Source organism: Mesoplodon bidens (genome assembly GCF_964165515.1).
Source record: "Mesoplodon bidens genome assembly, chromosome: 14".
Lineage (NCBI taxonomy): Eukaryota > Metazoa > Chordata > Mammalia > Artiodactyla > Ziphiidae > Mesoplodon > Mesoplodon bidens.
The window spans coordinates 60,207,273-60,221,726 of NC_138170.1; the positions used below are offsets into that span (position 1 = coordinate 60,207,273).

The following is a 14,454-nucleotide window of genomic DNA, read 5'->3' on the forward strand; positions in this document are numbered from 1 at the left end:
CTAATATACACAATAAAGTCCAACTCTGAAAAACAGATTTCTGATGTGTACTCCAGACTGGGGCTAAAGAGCAAGCTGGCAACTACTATTTGAGATGCGGATAAAACAGAGGGCATTTTCTCATGAAATTTGTTCTCATCAGCCATTTCAAACCACTGATGACCATTTATTATACAAAATGTGAGAAGTGGAAACTTACATCCCAAATTTCATCATGTATTTTTGTTCCTACTGTATGCCTATGAGAAACACATTCTTAAAGGTTCACACACGTTTACTTTTATGAGTTTTAGATGTTACCATATAATACTGCGTACCATATGCAGCATAAAGCATTGCTTACCCTTTCTTTAAAAGGTATATCTCTAATAACATAATACAAAGTGAAATAATCAGTGTTTCAATTAGATATTTTTTCCCTACCGCTGACAAATATCCAGGTATTTAGATACACTTAGTTAACTGACAAAAAAAAAAATGTATGTGCCAAATATATACCTAGATTAATGTTTAACTATCCATTATTTAAAATGTTCAAACTCTCCCCTCTTAGCAGAATCTGGAGTGATGTTTAACTGTCCTCTGTTAGTCAGTTATAACTTATTATTGTAGAAGGGAAAAAAAGGAACAAAGAAATGGTGGCTGGCACAAGAAACTTCTATTAGCTTAATGGAAACCTTGTAAAGAAATTTTAAAAGGTGTGATGTAGGGCTTACTAGAGTAATACAGGCAACAAAAACGTTAAGGTAAATAAGAAAAGCATACTTGGTGATGTAACTAAAGCAAACTGAGACTTATCTGAATTAAATGCAGAATTTGAAAGATAATCAAATTTAAAGAAGTAGACATGATGATGGCAAAAGTATGGCAATGTTTGATTATAGTTCTGCGTGGACTGGTAAAATGGGAAGCTGAGACTACTTTTGTTGAAATAATAAATGAATTTTATGTGGATATCCTTTAAGCATAAATATTGTAAATAATGCATAAGTTACTGGGAAAAACAGAATGCATTTGTCCCCTCCACACACAAATCTTATAACCTAAAATTAAACCTTAACTACAATTAATAGGTGAAATGGGTTCATATTTTACATAAATATTTTAAGATAGCATCTTCTGTGAATCTTAGCTGGCAATACTTGCATATTTTATTTGCTATCTTTTAAAAAGGATAATGTGATTTATAGTATAATTTTCTACTTTGTCATCATCATAAACCTTTCAGTACACATATTTAATATAACCTCATGGGTCTGTATCATACTATGAAGCAACTGATTACTAATTTGCATCCTTAAAAGTGAAATTCTAAATGGCTCATTTAAAATTTTGTAATTATATGACTTGAAAGGTCATCATTTTTCATCTCTTTCCCATTATTAAGGGAATGATGAAGGAGGGAGAAGACTGTCATAGCCACATTTCTTTCTCTGACACCAAGATCTAAGTTGCGAATCCATTTTTCTATTGCAAAAATTTTAAGTCTTGACACCACCAAGTAGATTATGTTGAGAAACAGATGAACTAACAACACTGTGAGAACATCCCTGGGGATTAAATTCCTTGAAACTCTGAGTCTGAGCACCTTTGTGCCTTTATTTCTCTGGTCCTGTAAAAAAGGAGTTTTTCTATAATTTTTAATCTAAAATGGGCTTCATCCTTAATGAAAGCTGTTGCATCACTAAGTTTAAAAAATTTGATATAAACTAAGTTTGTCTTTACCTCTGCTTTGCAGTGGAAGGGAATTTCAAGCAAAGGCTGCTATGTGTGAACAAAAACACAGGACGTTCACAGACTTTGGACTGGCTGTGACATCTTGGGCAGGTTGCCACAATGCTGCCCTGACTTGGGACTGCTCACTGCCCTGCTATCTCGTTTCTCCTCCCCTGCAGAAGGGAGCTCTAGGGCAGCGACCTATTTTCTTTATTTACACAGTCCAGGTGCTGTCACGGTGCTCAGCATGGAGTGAGTGCTCAGTAAATACTTGCTGAACGAATGAACCAATCAAGATTCTTGCTATTTACCCCTCTACTCTCATCAAGACTGCCACATTAACAGAAAAAAAAAAGGATGAAAAAACTTACTGTTAGTACTGAAAAATTTCACAATACTGGCGCTTGCTAAACATCTCCAATACCACCTTCTAGCTTAGAAATAGAGAACATTAAAGATTTCAAGGTATTCCTAGATCCATGTATCAATTATGGATTTTTCTTCAGAGAAGTATAACGTCAAGGCAAACATTTACATAAAGAGCATAACAGATAGATTAGAAACATCATATTCATAGATGGGTGGGAATTTTTAAGTTTGTTTGAAAAGTTTTAGTACATCACTGGAGGCAACCACAGAAAGAATGGTGGCTTTATGTTCATAATTTTTCAACATTATGACTTTGTTGTGATCTAAGAATGCTTTCTAATCTAGAGGGGAAAATTACCATTGAAGAGAAAGTGATAAATAATGGCAAAATACAGAGCCTGTGCATTATGGCTGGTCGATAGCAGCTATGCAGTAAACTCTCTGTTTATTCGGGAGAAAAAAAAGATGTTTTTGCTCCCAGGGCCAAAATGTGCCCCAACTGTGGGGAGCATCGTTTGTACTTTGTTGTAGTTGAACACCATGGAGCGTGCACACAGAACACAGTGTGATGGTGCCCCTAGAGTTCTGTTGTGCTTCTCTGCTGCAGGACTTCACACTCTTGGGTTCTGGCAATTCTCAGCAACATGCAAGCAGTTAAGGATACCATGAATAAAGTTCCTGAGACTGTTAAATAAAGAAGTGCAACACTGCAAATGGTGGTCCCAATCTTGACCTTGATAAGTGTTTGTTCAGAGTAACAATGAAGTGAAAACAGGAGCCTGCCTCCTTGTATATGATGCTGCAACCTTCTTTAGATGCTTGACCCAGATATATGTTTCATAAAAATTATGAAAGGTTTTTTCTCCCTGCTACCATTAATTTTCTATGTCTGCATTGGTTTCTAGTTAAAAGCACTATTAATCCCTAGAATTACAGATTGTTAAAACTGGAAGAGCAGTTACAAATAATCTGATGAAATCCACTTGATTTAAAAATGTAGATGATAAGATGCTAAAAGATGGATGCCATTTAATTCACATCGATGTCATTTACTACATATAGTACCTATAGTAAGCTGAAATGTATTATGTATGTTTGACAGCAAACATTTTGGTTAAAAAGGAATGCTACTAACAGCTTGTACCAATGAAGTGTTAGATTTTTAGTAGCTTATCTAAATGATTTTAGTTTTAACTTTTGTTGCTATCATACATTCTTAAGCATTTTCTACCATGTTTCTTTTCTTTATTCTAAGTATGTCTTTGAAAACAGTTTAAATTCTCTATATGCCCTTGATGCATTACTTTGCTTAGCAGTGTTATAAGAAATGTTATTTGTTACAGGTTAAAAAAGAAAAGCTACAGTATGTTCAAATGAAAGAATCCTTTGTCATATACCTTGCATGTTCTTTTGAAGGACGTGTTTCTACTGGGTTTTGATTTCAATCTTCAAGTGACTGTCTATAATATGCTTGATTATATTGCAATAGCATTACACCATATTAGCATATTACCAATATTACCAACACATTACCAAGATTAGTCAGGGATAAGGTCCATTTTTAACTTTTTTGTACCCCTAGTTCTTGGTGTATAGTAGGCACTCAATAAATGCTAGATGAATGAAAGAAGGAATGAATGAGCAGACAACAGGCCAGTAACAGGGGAGAAATATTTATTTGGCATTGGTCTTATTTTAAGAAAGAAATATTGATGCCAGTGGTCTATATATACAACATCTAACCCCTAACGGAAAACTTGGGTATAAATGGTTAGGACCATTGCATGTGAAACAGGCTTTGGTGGGATGCAGAAAAATAACATAAAGGAGAGATTTAGACAAAATCCATACTTATCACGTAGCTGCAATGGGAAAAAGAATATACTTAGCTATCCTTCAGTACCAGGGGCTTCCTTTTTTCTAAAACTAGGTGAAAGAGAGTGAATATTCGAGGGTTAAAATTAAAAGGCAAAAGGAAAGTTGTTTGTGTGCGTGTCCTCAGAGGACAGGAAGAACTGGAGTCAGGTTGGTGTTGGAACAAAGGAGGGAAACTGGGGGCTTTCCACCTCAGCTAGCTCTAGCTGACTCAGAAATGCATGTTATAAAACAGCTATCGTGTCAACAATTACCATATGTCAGGTAGTAAAGCTAGCTTTGCATTCACTACTTAGTCCTCAGAACAACCCATTACTTTGGTATTATTACCTGCCCTTTACAGATGAGGACACAGAGGCTCTAGGAAATAAAGCGACTTGCCCTGATCACCCAGATACAAGTCAGTATGATGCCAGAGTCTGGGAGGAGAGCTGGGTACATACAGTCACAAGAATCTGACAACCGAGGATGTGGCAGTTTGATTTAATTTGACTCACCGCCCAAAGGTGTCAAATAATCAGGATTGCTAATGGGAGGGGATGAGAGCAGAATGCTCTATGGCTCTGTCATATACTTTCCGTGTACTTTTGTGTATGATATAGACAAAATGACAAATTCCAGCTGACATAAAATGCAATGGTCTCCTGTACATATTTCCTCCTATGTGTTAATGAAATGGAGGCGCAAAGCAGGTAGTATGCATGGATGTTCCGTTTACAAAGCCAGAAAGCAACACTAACACAAAGACAGGCAGAGCAGAATTTTCCTGATAAGTCTCAATTTGCAAAAAGCCAGTCGTATGCTTCTGACTTGCTTCAATGACAACTGAGGGAAACTGCTTCTTTGGATTTAACTACAAAGGGCTCACTGTGAATCCGCAGGGGTCTTATGTAGGTGTGCCCATGTGGCCAAAAGTTCATAATAGCAAAGCCCAGGTGAAGATGGTAGGCGGGGTGATAAGGCACAATGAAATCTATATTTTTAGACTTCAAAAAGTTCAGGAAAAAAAAATTAAGTATGCTCCCATGATCAGAAAGGATGTACAGCTCAAGAGATATGAGAAGGATTAAAATATAAACTCTTTGTGATACAATCACCAATTACCTTGGTGTCAAAAGATCAAAGTTGACCATTTAAGCCAACAAATATGGCTGCCAAAGCAGCTCCCTAGTAAACTTGGCTTTCCAAAGGGAGGTATAAAAGGCAGATAGGTATATAACAGGGACTGGTCCTCCTCTGAACAGAAACAAGTGTAGGAAGGCAGATAGTCCCCGATGGGTGGAGGCTTATGGGAAATTTAAAGGTGTAAACAACCATCATCACAACAACAGTTTGATAACCTCCGTTTCAGCACCAAGTCCATCCCACAGACAGTGTGATGGTAACAAGTAACTGAGAAAATCGAATTAAGCAACTCCTACTTAGTATCTGTCTTCACCGAAAATATTCTTACAAAAGAAAGCACTGAATGATTAAGGTGAAGAGGAATACAGAGCCCAAGAAAACGGATAAATCAGAAAGTGATCATCTCTCTACATTAAGTAATTCTAACTCTCTGAGTCCAGGGTAATTATACCCAGAGGCTCATGGAGAACCTGCTGATTATAGAAGCATTGTCCATATTTGGAGACATCAGAGGGAATGGAAAGAGATTTCAGAAAACTAAAAGAGGCCAAATGTCATTTCAAAAGGGACGAAGGATTCTAACACTACAGGAACTAAGCTTGACATTCACAACTGAAAATTCTGCAGAAGGAATGGTTAAACATGGGATATGAGACATTTAGGAAAGAAAGCAATGAATACCAGGAGCCAGTATAGGTTCATGAAAAACAACCCATACCCTACTAACTTCGTTTTATGTTTAAAGTAGGGTTTCCAGCAAAGGAATGTTGTAAATAGAATGTATTTTGATTTCAGATAAGATACAGATCAAGAGTTTCAAGATTTCCTTGTGGAGATGGAGCTGATATGTTGTTAGCTGAATAACTCCATAGAAGAAGTGAGGATTATGTTCAAAGTCATTTTGCAGGAAGGTCTTCAGTGCTAACATGGCTCTCTCCTTGGTTCTACACAATTTAATTTATTTTAGTGCAATGATTTAGATGAGGACATGTAAGTTATGCTTATTTGATATAAGCTGGGAGGCATAGATAAAGTATGAGGTCACATCATCAAGATTCAAAAATATCCCAACTAGTTGGTAAATGGTTGAAAACTCTCAGGGTAATTTCTGGTTAAATTTGGCCCTGCATTTATATCATTAAAAAAAAAAATCAAACGTTTAAATACAGAACAGATGAGAACCACCTATGTGCAGCTCATGTAAAAAGTACCAACTGGTTCTAGTTGCTTATAACCTCAGTGTTAGCCAACAGTGTATAATCCAAAGAGCAAATGCTCACTTAGACCACAGAATAGCACTGCAGTGATCAGACCAAATTCTGCAATACTTTGTTTGTTTCTAGGCCACACATTTACATAAGGACCAAGAAAGTTCTAGAAACTATGTCACCTGGGGAATGACTAAAGATGTTTATTCTGGTAGAAGAATTAGAGGAATTCAAAATCGTTTTAAACATGAAGGGCAATTTTTTTTTCCAGTAAGAAATGCAATATACTCTATCACATTTCAGAGATCATGGCCTGGAGACATGATTGGAATCTACATGGAAGAGAGCTGGGATCAAGAAAGCAGAGCACATTCTAAAGACTATGGCTGCCACACATGGAATGTGACACCTCTGTGTGAGTGACCTCCTTGTCACTGATGACCCCGGCAAGGGCGGTACTGAGAGCTCCCTGGGTGTTTGGAAACATGTGCTCCAGAGTTCCCAGGGCTGCACCCATGATGCAGCCAGACATCAAGGAGTATCTGAATATAATGAAATGAGGGCAAAAACCGGAATAAAGGAGCAGCTCTTTTTCTCCAAATGACCATGTGTTTATGTTAAATACACTTTTTTTTCCTTCTTTCAGGTTGCTAAGGGAATGTCATGAATAGGAATGAAAGAAAAGATATTCAATCACACAATATGCTTTGACAATATTAGGCTCTGAAAAAACACAGTCTTCCGTGTACTCACTGTTTTTGCACTGACAAGTTCGACAACCATTGTGATCAAGTTTGAAACCATAAATGCAGTCCTTCTCTGTCAGGGTGCAGTTTGATGACTCTCCACACGCAGGTGGATCAATTGTGATGTAGGTTGGTTCTAATAATAAAGAGAGAAAAAAAAATCAATGAAGCATATGATTACCTCTTAGATGCTATTCAATCTTTGAAATCCCATACTATGGTAAGTCACAGGAAAAAACCTAATCAGTAATCTTCATCAAATCCTAGACTTTTATACTTTCATAATGTTGTTAACCCCTGAAAAAGAAATATTTTTATTTAAATTTTTGAAAATCCGGATGCTCTATTTCTTTACATTTGAGCAATTTATGCATTTTGGGGTACCCTCACCACTACAGAAGCAGACAAGAAAGGTTAAAATGAATTTAAATTGTTATTCTTCTATTTCCTCCTGATGTTTTCTGAGTTTATTTTTTATAACAATCAGCAAACAGCTTCCAGCTGTCAGTTATCTCACTCTCCATTTTGCAATACTTCTGAAATCTACTAGCAACTTTTCAAGTTAATAAATCAGAGCTGTTTCTGAGACTTTAAAACATCTGAATTTCTTTGACCTTTTACGTGACACTCTCTCAATTATTATAGATGACATGACAGATCACATCATCTATAGGAGCTTATACTCAGGGCTTTAGGGAGTGGGGGAGAGAGACACAAGCATTCGGGAGGAAGAGAGAGCAGCCACCCTGAGACGAGATGCACAGAAGAAACCAAGGCCAGAGGTGATTTTGACCTTCACTGCCATGTTAATAATGAAGAATTGTTCTGGGTAGTAACAGTAATCACATACTTATGTAAAGTGTATTATGCGTCTATCTAACATCTGAAGTGCTCTTCATAAATGCCTTCAAGTTTTGGATCACAGTCGGAAAGAGATGGGTGCTGTCATTATCCCTATTTTACGGATGAGGAAATCCAGCATACAGACTTGTCCAAGGTCACAGGGTTAGTAAGTGGTGGACCCCAGATTCAAACCAGGTGTTCTGGCTCTACGGTCACGCTCTCAGCTTCTGTGCAATACAAAGCGCATTGTAATGGTACCTGTTTTGCAGTGATTGATAAGGGACAGTTTATACAATGTCAGACTGTGGAGAGAGTGTTGTCAAAGGGAACAAGGACACTGACATATTTACATAGCCTCTTTTCAACCCAAAGATACTACGAACTTCTTCAGAGTAAGCTGGTTCTCACAGTATCTTTGTGAAGTGCTAAGTACAGAATGTCTCTACCTATGTTTTCACAAATGGAAAACATGAGGTGCAGAGAGGGTAAGTGGCTTATCTAAGTTTACATAGCAACCCAGTAGCAGGCTGGGAACAGAACAGAACAGAACAGAGGTGTCTGACCTCCTGACCAACACTCTATCCATTAGTCCACACTGTCTTCTCAAGTTTCACCTCTCGTTACCATGGAAGAGAGACCAAAAATAAGTGTTTTAGGTACCACTGATAAGATCAAGAGTTCTACATTTTTATCCACCTGCTAAAAGAGGCCAGTGGTTCAACTCTTCACAGGTAGTGAGCAACTAGGACTTATTACAGAGATGCTTTCATCAGCATTCTCCCAGTGAAAGGATGTATGAAGACGGTGTAGCACATTCTCTCTTTTTATTACAGCACAGTTGGTAGAACATCTCCCTGAAATTTTTATCTAAGATTTCCACTGCTGTGAAATTTCTAATTTCCTTCAACGACTGAAGTATCCTTTCTGACAGGTAACTGTGAACATCAAAAAGTGGTTTAGTTTTAGTCAAGTTTTAAGACTTAGTGAATTAAATACAGTAGCGCTGCTTTCCTCCATTCTCTTAAAATATCGCCGGTTTTTAAACCTACAGTCTTTCCTTTATCACTACTCTTGTTACACATCCAAGATAATAATTCTGTTTCAGCCTTTAGCCATAAGACTGCTGAGGTTTCGTCAAAATTATTCTAACCACAAATATAAGACAGAGCAGGGGACCTGGATCGTGTCTCAGTGAACCATACCACAGATGATCCCACTGAAGGAGGAGTTAGGTCTACATTCCAGAGAGTTAATAGCAAGGATCAGGGAAGGATTCTAAACTCTTTGTCCAGTGCTTTAGTGCATGGCTTACGGGCAAGGAAATGTCTCGGGCACATCTACACAGACCCAAAGCTTGTATTCTTTACTGACATTTAAGTTTATGAGAAACTTCTACCTTCAGAAAGTATATGATGGAAAAATATGTATGTGGGCAGATGACACTGACACTGAAAATGCATAATAATCACAGGGCAGTATGGGATTTTATTTTCAGTGAATTTTAGGGATTTGTTAAGATAATCAATGGTGATGCACATGCTATTTTTGGTACATACTATGATTATGGATGGGATTAGGATTGTGCTCTGTGGCTAGAAAGTTAAAAAAAAAAATTGGGTTGTTTGAGGATCAGAACCACAATACTGACAGTCCCACCCTTTATCCAAATGACTGTATCCGCTAGGTAGCCAGCTCCAGGGGTACATCAAGCACACATTTCTTCAGCAGAAGAAATACGTTCAACATGTTTCCCTATAACATTCAGGATAACAGCTTGAGCTAAGTTTAACAAATGGGGAAAAAAATGCATAGAAGGGCTATTTAAGTAGGTGCTGGTTCTACAACGCTGTGTTGTGAATATTTTAGGTAAAACAAGTCCTCCTGGATGTCTTCCAGGCCTCAGATAACGTGGCAGAATGCAAAGAAGCCAAACATTATTCTGTGCCTCTAAAATTAATATCTCCCCATTCATCGATGATGCACATTAGAGGGAAGAAACCGGAAAGTATGTAAGTTTCAAATTCTGACTCCCTCAATATTTATTAAAATAAAACACAGAAAAACGCAACAAAACCAATTTACTCTAAAACTATTCAGCTGCCCCTCAATAGATTAGGCTGAACACAACACTCATTGTGATACATTAAATGTAGAAAAAAGTCTAAATTATTTTTAAAAAGCATTTTAACACTAGTCATCTCACTTTATTATGTTAAATAAGTATTGTTTTCCTTTTCAAATACAAAGTGGAACAAATTTTAAGAACTTTTTTTTTTTTGCGGTACACGGGCCTCTCACTGTTCTGGCCTCTCCCTTTGCGGAGCACAGGCTCCGGACGCACAGGCTCAGTGGCCATGGCTCACGGGCCCAGCCACTCCGCGGCAATGTGGGATCTTCCCGGACCGGGGCACGAACCTGTGTCCCCTGCATCGGCAGGCGGACTCTCAACCACTGCGCCACCAGGGAAGCCCAAAAACTTTTTAAGGATGGTGGAGCATGTGTTTGGGGTACCTACTGCTGTTATCCTCTGTCACTGGAGTAACTGCTGATTTGTAACAGACACATATGCAGGCAACTAGCTGTCTCCTAACATTTTATCTAAAGTCATACATTATGTACTATTCCCTTTCATCATTCTCTCAACATTTTAGTGCTCAGTTTCCTACCATGTGAGGCCATCTCTATTTTAGAGTTCCGTAAGCTATAAATTGTCTAGCAAAAACCCTGACATTATCATAAACGGATCTGAGAGTCTGCTTTCAGTCCAGTATATTAATATGTAATCTCAGAACTGGTCCTGTTACTAACATCAGGGCAGTCTTTTGAGAATGAAGTGCTGTGAGTCTACTGAAATTCAATTTCTTATTCTATATAATGAACACCAAAGTGAGACACACTTGATACCATCCTGAATGAGAGTATTTCAAATCAACATTGCATTTACAGTCCTTAGAGAATAACCAAGAGCTGGTTAGACTTTTTGCATAGTTTCTATACAAGGAAGTTCTTGGTGGGGGAAGAGGTAAGTTTGAAGAGTCCAGAATCATGGTATCACAGTATGATTGTTTCTAATCCAAATAAATAAAGGAGCTTGAGGAAGTGTTAGTGAAATCTGTGAAACATGCACTGTGCTTGTTAGAGCAGCCTGAAATTTGCATATTGGGAATTGTTATTATCCCACACCTTCTTTAGTTTATGCCACAGTGCTCTGAATATGGAATATATCCTGATGGGTCTTGGCCTGAAGACCAGATGATTCTCATTTAAATCCTACTTTTCTGTGCTCTTAGATTACATGGGGGTACAATACTGACATGACATGCTAGACAATACATCCTCCTCTAGAAGGATGACGGCGATGCCATGTCCTTGGAGAGTTTGGTGATTATCAGTTGAACAGAGGTCCTGCTAAGACTTTTGGAGACACATGCATCTGCCTGTTGCTGGAAGCAAAGAAAATGGTCTCCCTTTAAATTGGTTGGGCAGATATGCATTAGTGGGCCTCTTTCAGAAGAGAGAAATGGTCTTGGATCTCCTTATGTAGAGAAAATGCTTGCACAAAGATGGATTTGGCGAGGGGAAATTCAATGAAGTACTGCTTACAGGATCACCCTGAAATTCCATCTCATCTTGTATTGAATCAGCTGAGGAATTAAAGAAATACCTTAATGTCCTCCAAAGGAAGAAGGCTTGAAACAGCAGGAATTCATTGTCTTTGGCTACAACTATTTCTAAAGGGAACCCTGGAACCGCTTCTTTGTGGAGAAGAATTCTAGAAATATTTTCTGAGCCTAGAAGCAATAAAGAACAAAAATGGGTGTTTGTTATGTCTATATCCATTTGCTGTTTCCTACCCTGCATCTGGGTGGGAATCTCTACTTTCCTCCACCTGTCCTTCTCCTGAATGATTTTTAAAGACTTTCCAAGTACCTTATACTGTCCGGAAGAGCTATTTTTACAAGAACCCTTGGGATTGTGTCAGGAATGCAGATGTTCAGCACCAATTCTTATCCCAAGTCTTAGAAAACAAAATTCTGGAAAAAAAAAAACTATTATAACTTGCAGTAACATAAGCAAACAAATATTGGCACTTTATTTTATGTTTAATTAAAATTAGGGATGGATATTTCTTTCACATCCTAGGAAGCCCAACAAACCCCTTATCAGTAAAAACATTTCCAGGAAAACATTCACTTTTTTCAAGATTTAGAGAACCTCAGACACTAAGTTTCTGAAGAACACCACCAATATTCTACACTGATGTTCAAGTATTTTCTAGAAGCAATTTTATCTGCTCAACGGGGATATTAAGGCACTGTGATCACAATTAATTTGGTCAAGAGTACAAAGTTGAAATGAAAATCATTATTTTAACTCCAAGGCCACATCACTAGACCATAAGGTAACATACATTTCATTATTCAGGGGGTATAAATGTGTTAAGCAAATCTAAGCTCTATACTTTCTTGCTTTTTGTTATTTTATTTTATGGAAAATTTTCCAAAAAGAGGAAAGGAAAGTAAGAAGTTGAAACTCCAATCCCACCTTTTAAGGTGTTGACTTAAAGTTTTAATATCAGTCCTGTCATCATCATATTGGATATTTCAACATGTTTGGGACAACAACAGAACAAAAAAGAATGTATTTTGACTACCAGTTATGTAAAAATGTGTAATAATAATGTTAATTTGCTTCTGAAACAATGTATATAATCACTGATTTTTATTTTTCAGATATAGCTTAAATGAAAATGTTAATAAATGCTTTTTGGTGTCTAAACTGTATTACTCCACCGAACTCCTGGTTTTGAATTAATACATACAAGGTTCTTCTCATTACCTTGATTACTACGAGCTGTTTATCTTGCAAATAATATTAATTATCTCCATTGAGAAATGTGTGAAGCACTCTTTCTGATTAGCAATGCTGGGAAGGCTGACAGCCAACTAGTAGCTCTTGAGTATGGGTGGGTGACTCTGGAAAAGTACACTCGTGTAAGGTATACAGAGCCACTGTGCTTAGGACTGTCTGCAGCACTGACTCTGTTAGGAGGGTAATAATTAGCTCTGGTTTCAGACCTCAATCGTCTCTAGGATTGCCGCTGCTTCCCCGTGCTGTGCTCTGGGTGAATGGCAGGTCTGGAGGGCCTGGCTGTGGGCAGCAGCTGTCTACCAGCACCCTAGATTCCTATGAATCGTACAAGTGCATGCACGCGCACACAGACACCCACAAACCAAGAAAAGTTTTTCTGGAAAAATCTCTCTATAGGCAAATTTCTAGAAAACATAAGTGTTTTTTTAATGGCAGATATGTTCTTAAATTTCTTTTGTAAGTTAAAAAAATTTCATATGGAAGTAATAAGATAAACGAAGCTAATTCCTATCTGTCTCTTATTACTTCTTCTTTTGGGATTTATTAATGGTTTGCATACTTCATGTAGCTTTTCTGTGTAAATTCGCAAGCCTGCTTATTTGATTGCGAGAAACAAAGATGAACAATTATGTTGTCTTTTCAGACTTAATTCAGGCACTCTCTTCCTTAAGATTTCTTGGGGGGGTGGGGGTAGGGGGAATGGCTGGACTTGGTTAAGAAATGTGAGTATCTAAATAAGTGGGAAAATTCCAAAGCTTCACTTGGTTTATATGGCTAAATATATCAGGCCTCCTTATAGCCCACCAATTACTGGTAGCCTGTCCAGGGCCATAAAACTGGAGATAAAGTTGGCCAAGACAGAACCAAAGGAGATAGCTTATCTGTTTTATTGTGTCTCATATGTCATTCTGTTACCACAGTTGCTTTTCAAATGTGACCATAACTAGTCAGAAAGCCATTCAAATAAATCAGCAAATTGTTAACATAACTGCAGCCTAGGAAAAGGTAAAGATGAAATGTTCCCAAATGAAGCTAGAGGGAAAACTCTATTAATGTAGACAATAAGAAAAAAAAAAGTTGAGGATACAAAAATTCCCTAATCTGGAAGTGGGAATTTCCATGGGGTATGAATGTGTATTTAAGAAAGTCTCATTGAGTCATGGAAAAAAATCTCCTACAGTTGGAATTTTCAAATTCTTTCAGCCACTACACATTTAGTTATCCTTTTTTTCCTTTGTATATATTTCTCATAACAACACCTACATCCTTGTAATTTCTAAAGTACTTATCTCAGAGCAGTTTCTTTATTTTAAAATGAACGGTGTGAAAATGTTCCCAAGACTTGTATTATTTTATGGGCAGATAGAGAAGCAATATATTTACTTTAGGCCTATTTATTAACTTTGTATGCTTTTCCAAGGAATCTTGGCTGTCGGTCATATTTTTCTTCCTTTACCAATCTCATGTTTAATAGGAAAAGACAGTACTACGATTATGTGATTATTAAAAGACCACAAAAAGAAAAATTAAAAAAATTTTTTAACAGAGAATGGGATATCTTTTTCCAGGAATTCAGCTTGAGAGAGCTCACAAAATGATTGGATTCCAAGAATAATCTGGACCTTTTATACTTGTCTTATATTTTATCCTTATATTATTGTTATTGTTTACTTTCACAGAGACTATATCTTGGTAACCTT

General features: G+C 37.3%; 1 protein-coding gene across 3 annotated transcripts in view; it reads right to left on the reverse strand.

Annotated features, from left to right (window-relative positions):
• The window catches only part of CRIM1 (cysteine rich transmembrane BMP regulator 1), a 207,038-nt gene that overhangs the window by 46,488 nt on the left and 146,096 nt on the right, over positions 1 to 14,454 (reverse strand). For all 3 annotated transcript variants that reach the window (XM_081253960.1, XM_081253959.1, XM_081253958.1), the window contains one exon: positions 7,047 to 7,175. In XM_081253960.1, the coding sequence (XP_081110086.1) occupies positions 7,047 to 7,175 (129 nt within the window). The remainder of the gene's footprint in view (positions 1 to 7,046; positions 7,176 to 14,454) is intronic.